The 7,967-nt window shown below is 49.9% G+C and overlaps 1 protein-coding gene across 2 annotated transcripts in view; it reads right to left on the bottom strand.

Annotated features, from left to right (window-relative positions):
• Positions 1-811: 811 nt before the first annotated feature.
• TBCEL (tubulin folding cofactor E like) overlaps positions 812-7,967 on the bottom strand; it is an 18,896-nt gene continuing 11,740 nt past the window's right edge. Inside the window, exons 8-9 of one of the 2 annotated variants that reach the window (XM_017809705.1) lie at positions 7,724-7,840; positions 812-3,772 (exon numbers count right to left, since the gene is read on the bottom strand). In XM_017809705.1, coding sequence (XP_017665194.1) covers positions 3,454-3,772; positions 7,724-7,840 — 436 coding nt within the window. In that variant the 3' untranslated portion in view covers positions 812-3,453. The remainder of the gene's footprint in view (positions 3,773-7,723; positions 7,841-7,967) is intronic. The other variant, XM_017809706.1, reaches the window with a different exon arrangement.

Genomic DNA, 7,967 nt, shown 5'->3' with positions numbered 1-7,967 from the left:
CCCAGAGGCAGCTCCTCCGGGCCACCCTGGGCCAGACTCTCACCTGCCACTAGGATGTGTGCAGCTCCCAAAAAAACGGTGTTACAAAGCCCAGCGGGGGAGCAGAGGGCAGTCAGCACGCCATGAATATTCGTAACATCGCCCCTTCAGATCCGCCCCAAACATCTGGTCAAAACACGGACAGTCAACAGCAACGTTATCCAAAAACACGAGAGCACAGCATCCAATCTCAGCACACGGAGCCGTGTGACACTTTGGTATGTAGCTGTCACCTAATTCCCGGTGAGCCAAGGGCTTGCCCGCCACGCAGACTGCCCGGGGCAGACTTTTAATGCCTGAACTAGCAGGAACAGCAAAACAGCTCTTGACAAAAGTAGCCCTCTGATAGAAGGACACAAAAGCTAGGAAAGCTTGCAAATCTATTTTGTTTTCTCCAAGGAATGTAGCAGAGCCAGGGATGTTTTCACTTGGGCACAGCCCCTCCTGACTCAAACCTCCTCAATCAAACCTCCTGTCACATCAGGACCCTACAGGACTCTCAGCATCCCAAACCTCCTCTCCCACTCAGAGCCCTCTCTTCTCTCTCCAAGACATGGTCCCTGTTAAGTACTGACATGGCACACGCACAAGACCCTTTCCCAAGAGGTATTACAAAAGGAAAGGGATCTGGGGTGTTTTCCCCCATCAGTTGTGTGCCTTTTGGTCCTACCTTCCAAAGTCAATCATCTGGACACATAAACTGTCTCTGGGTTTTGGATGTGACTTCTTCTCCTCGGGAAGACAGCCAAGATTTTTGGTTTCCACCCTACAAGTGTCCCACAAGCTGCACACAAGGTGAATGCCTTGAGAACATCATCCATTAAAAACCCTTCCCTGGAGAAGTGGCAAAGTGGTGGTGTTGATATTGTGACTTCTGACCTGCCTGACCAGGGCAGCTGGGTTGGGTGTCAGCACCAAATCCCCAGCACCTGCTGACCTTGTATGTCAGTAGCTGTTCTTTCCCATCTCCCAGTTCCCATCAGGTCTGCCACAAACAAAACCAGGATTTACTGACAGTTCTGAGCCAGTGCAGGGACAGCACCATTCCCTCCAGGGACAGGCCAATTTTTAGTGGGCAAACAAACTTAAAAGCACATCCTTGGGTCTTCTTTATCATCCCATTCAGCTCTTTAATGGCCTTTGTTTATTCCCTTCTCTGAAACCCAGACACTTAATTGTGCTCAGGAAGTTGGTCAAGAGTTACAGCATCTCATTAATAGCAGGTACAATGCCATAAATACACCCACAGAGGCAAATTACTGCTCTACAGAATTAGGTCAGAGACACTTTTGCATCCCTCTTGGTCGCTTACCTCGGACACTGCAGCGACTCAGGGACAACCTACTTACACTGGAGGTCAAGGGCTGAAATAGGCTTCTAATATTAAACAACCATATCTTCATAAAACTTTGCTTTATAACAAAATATCTTATTAACCACAACTTCTCCTATTCGCACGTATGTATATATATATATCATACAGAAAGTGTTGGCTTAAGAGTTCTGCTATAAGGCAGCAAATTACTTTCACTGCCCAAAACGGAAAATACATCTTCAGTAAAGCTCTAGCTTATAAAAGCATCATTTTATGTTACACTGCCACTACCTCCCTGCTGTTTTAGTTTTACAGGTACCACAGCTCTGCAGGTACATGCTGTGGTCTCTATGCTACCTGTGGAAAGTCTTGCTCCCTTTCCTATTGCTCATCTCAACGGGGCCAAGAAATTCGTATTTTTGGCAGGGGGGTGAGGCACAAATTATTAATTTGTCTTAAATCCTCCCATTTTTAACGCTTACTTTGGATGAGGAACTACTCTCCCCTCTGAACTATCCCCACATTCTGAACCTGAAGACTATGAGATAACACTTCACCCCCTCCCCATCCTATCCCACCCCACTTTTTAGGTGAAATATGAAGAGAAATACACAACTCCAGGAATATCAAAGGAGCTTGGTGATGTGGACAGAAGCATCATGGGAAAGAAAGTGCACATGGGGACAAGGGAGCATTTCAAGATTAAGGTCAGGAGTTCATGTGTAACTAGAGCCCTCACTGCACAGCTTCAAAAACTTTTATGCAGCTGCTTGTAACTAGGAAATCTGAAAAGTCTTCAACTTGTCAGGGAGCAGAGGAACAAGGGAAGACACAGGGAAGGGAAACAAGAAATAGGAAGGAGGATTTCACTGAACAGGAAAGGGAATCTGCTCTGCAGCAGAAAACAGGGGCTAACTTAAGCAGCAGCACAAGGGGGGGGAAGCCAATAGGGAGTGAAAACCTGCTGAACAACAAACACGAGTCTGGTTGCTTTGTTACTCAACTTGTAGGAACTGGTCTGAGCCGACACATTGTCCTGGCTCGGACCCCAAGCAGGGACCCCCAGCCAGGGGCCCCGGGGAAAGTGCTAAGGTTTGAATTCTGGTGCAACAGCAACAAACACAAACTTCAACTTCACTCTTCCTCTCCTCCCTGGAGAGGAATTTTAGCCATCCCACGTTCAGTACCAGCTGGCCAAGGTTAAGTGCATGGAGGATCTCTTCAGCATCAGGATGGACGACGGCCAGTGGGGGAAGCTCTTCAACCCCTCGCTGACCTGTTACTCTAAAAGCCCTTCCAACGCAACATCCATCCCACCACACTCCAAAATTCACTTTGCAACACACCCAAGGGTCCCGTTGCCCCCAGCCTGCCAGTGCTACAGGCTGCAGACACAGTGTGAGATGGGAACAGCCACCAAAACTTCCTGGTTTTCCCCCAAATCAAAGTGGATAAAGGGCGTGTGTTCTGAAAAGAAAGTTTCTTTCTGCTAAATTCTCTTTCTTTCCCCCATTTTGTGCACTCCTAGAAACCAAACCAGCGGAGTGAAGTGGATGCACTAAGTACCTGAGCTCTGAATCAAGCGGAACAAATACTGTTGGAGATCTTGTCTGTGAACTCGAGCACAACAAAAGGTTGGGACAGCACCAAGCTGCAAGGAAATACTTCAGCAAGCTCGAGCCACAGTCGGGTAGCGAGGCCAAAGGGAGCTCTGGTGGAGCAAAACACCAAAAACTTAGGAAAAGAAAACAACAGGTCAAATTCTGCACCGAGCTGTTGTCTCCCTTATGGACCCTGGCATTCCTTAGCTTGAACAACTGACCATTCACGCCAAATCACGAGTATACCGGAGCATCAAAGGGAACATCAAGGTATTGCCCACACTGAAACACACGTCCTGAAGTCAACTGTCACCTCAAGGTCACCTGCAGTGGATGGTGGGCGTTGGTTCTCACGTCAGGGCACCTCCTCCGGGCTAAGAAATCACCTGCTACAGAAACACAACCAAACCTCAACCAACCAACCGAAACAAAAACCTTGCAAAAACTCCTTAATGCATGTGTGTGGGTGTGGGGGGGCATGTGTGTGGTCAAGAGAGGTTATTTCATTCGGGGCTCCACGTAGATTTTATCCCCATCCCGGATGCCGTAGGAGTGCAGCGCTCGGGAGCTGTACTTCATCTCCTCGGGACCGAAGGGAGCCTCCTGGTCCAAGTAGAAGAGCAGCATGTTGCTCGTGGACAGCTGCACCACAGTTTTTAAGTGCTTCTTCAGCTCTGCCACAGTCTGATCGAGGCGGATGGACATCTCCTCCACCTTATCCTGGAAGTGAACCTCCACCTTCACGCTGCTCTGAGGCCGAAGATCCACCACTGCCAAGGGTTCCAGCTTCCCATACTTGGTGACCAGCTCATGATACCTGGAAAATTCAACAGTGCCACAATCAGGGTGCAGTTCCACAATCCATGTTTCACAAGTCTGAATGTTCCTCACATGAGATCACACTGACCCTCATTCAAGTATGATGACCTGGAGAGACATTCCCCAGGAATAAATTTGGGTGGTATGAGCCCTGTTTTGTCCCCTGCCAGCAGGACACTTCACAGAGCACACACTGTTTCTCAGGCAAGATGCTGAAAAGATATTTGGAAGAAAGAGAGGACGCCACACTCACAAGTCTACAACTCCTGCTCCAGTGCAAACACTTCCCTAAAGAGTGCCAGAACCAAGCCAGTGCTCACACAGAGGACACAGCCCTCAGTTAGGATTCCCAGTGTCTGTGGCTTCATGGTTTAGCAGACTGTCAGACATCCCTGCTGTTTCCAAAGGGCCAGCTATGTCCCAAATGTTACAATCCTCAAGATCACCGAATCAAGGTGAGCCGCTGCACGGTTTGGAAGGTGACAACAAAGCAGGGGACTTCTTGCCAACTGATCCTTCACACCTACTCTAAAACAAGATGGGAATGTTACCAGCAGAGCCACACACCCCACTGTCACTTTCTCCTTGGAGCCAAGTTCTCTTCCCAAGGTCCATCCCAGGGAGCCATTCCTGGCAACGGAAAGTCTGTCTCACCCTCAGCGGGTATCGCTCCCATCAGGCAAGGCTGCATCTCCCTGCCTGGCTGGGAAAGAGGCAGAATGGCAGCACAAAACACAATGGGACTGAAATGACAAAGGCAGAGCTGCTGAGGAAAGGTAACATTTCAGAGCCCCTCCGCTCTGCCCAGCACAGAAAGCGCTTTTTGTTCCCGCTCCCAGCCCGAGCTGAATGCGATCGGTGCCGTGTCACGGCCCTGTCGAGCAATGATGGGACCTGGCAGGCTGGGAGACCCCAGGGAGTCCTGCCGGAGGCAGGAATGTTCCTGGAGAACAGCAGCCCCTCTGTCTGCTGGGAAGTGAGGTAAGGGCCACAACGCACTAGGATTTCCCCAGTCTCACGGACAAACCGAGCCTTCCCCAGGGCACAGCGTCCAAAGGCAGCCTGGTGCCCTGCTCTCACAGCCACCTGCTGATAGGATCAGGACTATTTGTTTGGAAAAGCCATTAGTGCTGAGAGGAGACAACACACTCCCCATATTTGACCCACCTGCAGCTACAGCAAGTGCCAACCAACGTGTCATCGACGGGGAGGGTTTCTCTGCAGCACAGTTTCCTCCAGGTCTAGAAGGATTTGTCAGCAGGGAAAGGGGCAGAGAGGTGCCCACCCCTTGCTGCTCCAAGCCCTCAGCCCACCCTTTAACTCTCACCATCTCTGCTGCTGCAGACCAGCAACACTTTCTTATGTGCCAACTGGAATTACTGTCCTGACTGGTGCACTGAGGGCAACTGCAGCGAACTGGGCTGACGGTGGGGAAAAGATAAAGAGGGGGGCAAATTTCGAGCAAGCTGAGAGAGAGAAGCACCATCAGTGGGCTAAGATGACCCAAATATGTGCTGTTAACACATGGAGGGTCAGGCAACACTGTCTTAAATTTTCTTGTGTTGAGGGAAGGCAGAAGCAGCTTTGCAGTCTGCCTCTTGTATGTGAGCTGCAAAGAAGGTTGGGAGTCTGAGGGACTGGTTTCCCTCAGATCAATAAGGATGAAGGCACACTGCTTATAAGGTTCTTTTGTACCCCGATAATAGGCACCCTGGAGACTTTTCTAATCACCCTTGCAGACACTGGCTGCCAGAGCAGAGGATGCTGAAGGATTGAGCCTGGCTAAAAGTGCCTCTGATACTCTGCAGATAAACAGTGGCCCAGACAAGCAGAGGAGTCATTAAAAACCCAGAGACACGGCGACGTCACTCCAGGAGACAGCCAGTATTGGATTGTACACTCAGTGCTCCCTCTAACCCACGGCATCCAGAGAGATAAATTGTTCCTTCCATTCCCCTCCCTCCCTGATCCCTTCCAGCTGCAGCCTGGGAAGACACGAATGCAAGCAGGGGGGGTTCTCCTGGCAGAGCTTATCTCACGCTGCACCTTGGCAGTCTCCAGGGGGGCTGCTCCCACTGGGAAGTTTTCCGTGCTCCAGCGTGTCCTCCCTCTGCTCCAGGCAGCACTGCAATGCAGATGCTGTACCCCCAGCAACAACATGTGTGTCCTGATTAGATTCTAATTACAAACCCCCTTTGGAGAGACCACACCAGTTCTGGGAGCAAAGAAGGGGAAGCTTTAGCAACAAACAGACACAAAATCCCTCTGCAAAGAATGCCAGGTTTCCCTTCCTACAAGGGCTGCTGCCAAAGGCCCAGGAACTGAAACCCAGCCCTCAGCACTGGGGACACTCTCAGCCATCTGCAGCCTCACTAGAAAATAGCCTGTAGTGGCACACAACCCCTCCAGGACAGAACAACCCTCTTTAGTAGCTGCAGGAGTCTCTTGGAAACGCTGCACAGATGAAGGGATTCAGACAAAGAGGCCATTGACCACGAAAAAGGCAGTAAGAGTGTTTAAAGGTTAAGAAACCAGAGGAGGAGGTAATTTTCCTAGCAGGTTGGTCAAAATCAGCCTGGTTTTCCTGGATGGGTGAGCTATTAGTGATCTCTTACATGAGATCCCACCTGGAAAGCGACCCCAGTGGGGTGGGGATATGTAACCATGTGGGTGCACACAGCCTGTTCCCAAAGTCCACGTCCAGAGACATGAAACAGCTTTCTTAGAAATAAAATGTTATGGAAAATAATCCATTTTGGGAGCATCACCGTGAGCTCACAGCCCCTGCCTCCCCTCCCTCTCCCCTGCATTCTCTGACTCTGCTCCTATCACTTCCAATATGTCTTCCAATTTTTACGCTTCAAGGGCTTCTAAAATTACAAGCCAGGACTTGTCCTCAGGAAAAGGCACAAGAGGGATCACCAGCTGTCTTGTCTCCCTGACTACACGAGCGTCCTTTGCCTCTGAACTGACCCCAGCATGCCTTTAACAAATGTTATAATCACTGAACCCACCAGGATTCATAAAAACCACCCTGCCCCCATGCCCTATCCCAGCCTTCCCATGCCCTTACTGTACCAGGTCACAGATCCAGTGCTTTAGGAAAACAAGAGATATTTTACCTAAGAATTAAGCGGGGGGAAACACTGACCAGTCAGTGTAAACACTGGCCACATTCCATTTGCACCTTTGTCATCCATTCCAGGCCATACCTTTGACCTTCAGCGTGTCCCCACCTCTGTCTGTCCCCTCAGAGTCACACACAGAGTCTTGTCCTACCCCTTTTCTATAAAAAAAGGGCTATAAAGCTCTGCTGTCAAAAAGCAAATGAGGGTTCTAGGCCAAAAGGCACGAAAAGGCAGTGGCCTGATGGTCCCTGATCCTTCCTCAGCCCATTAGGAGCAGTAAGTAGATGCTGGCACAGAGTTCAAGTTCATTAGTTTAACCAAGATGAACGGGTCATTGGATATACTTCTCTGGCAAAGAAAACCCATCAGGCTTGTGATTTGCAGGCCTGAAAATGAGGGGACAGCTTCCTGTTGCCAGTCACATTCCACACACCAGATGGTCAAGAGGATTAGATGCCCTGGCCTGGCACCAGAGAGCACGATCTGCCCAGGCTTTGGGGCGCTCCCAAACACAGGTGGATTATGAAAGGAGCCATCAGAGGGGCCAGGAAACAACGAAGATCATGAACTGAACAGTCAGGTTGTCTAATGGCACTTGACACAGAGGATTTAAGACCGAATTTGACTCAGGAGTGATCCTACAGGTCCTCAGACAACACCCTAAAATAACGACTTCAGCTAAAACAGACAGGATTCCAAGGCAGGAGGAAAGATGGAACAGTTAGCAGGATTTCCACGTAACATCACCTGTTCAGTGACCTGTCCTTTAGCCTCCCCACCCTCCTGCCCCTGCTCTCCACTGCACAGCAAAGAATTCACACCTGAATGGTACCTCCTCCTCCGGGAACTCCATGTAATATCGGATGAAGAATCTCTCCGAGTCCTCTCGCTCCCCATCGGCAACGATGCTCCCGTTGAGCTTGATGATGGATGGCAACCTGCAAGCAAGACACCAAGTTTCATGCTCTTTCTCCAGGCACACTCAAGATTAAGCATTTTCATTTCACCACATCACGTGCACAGGCATTTGAGACCCAAAAACTCCTCTGGGAAGCAGAGAAGTCA

This window comes from Lepidothrix coronata, unplaced genomic scaffold (assembly GCF_001604755.1).
Source record: "Lepidothrix coronata isolate B3197 unplaced genomic scaffold, Lepidothrix_coronata-1.0 Scaffold27, whole genome shotgun sequence".
Taxonomy (NCBI): Eukaryota; Metazoa; Chordata; class Aves; order Passeriformes; family Pipridae; genus Lepidothrix; species Lepidothrix coronata.
Note: the sequence above shows the minus strand (reverse complement) of the source record. Positions and strands in the feature narration are given on the sequence as shown.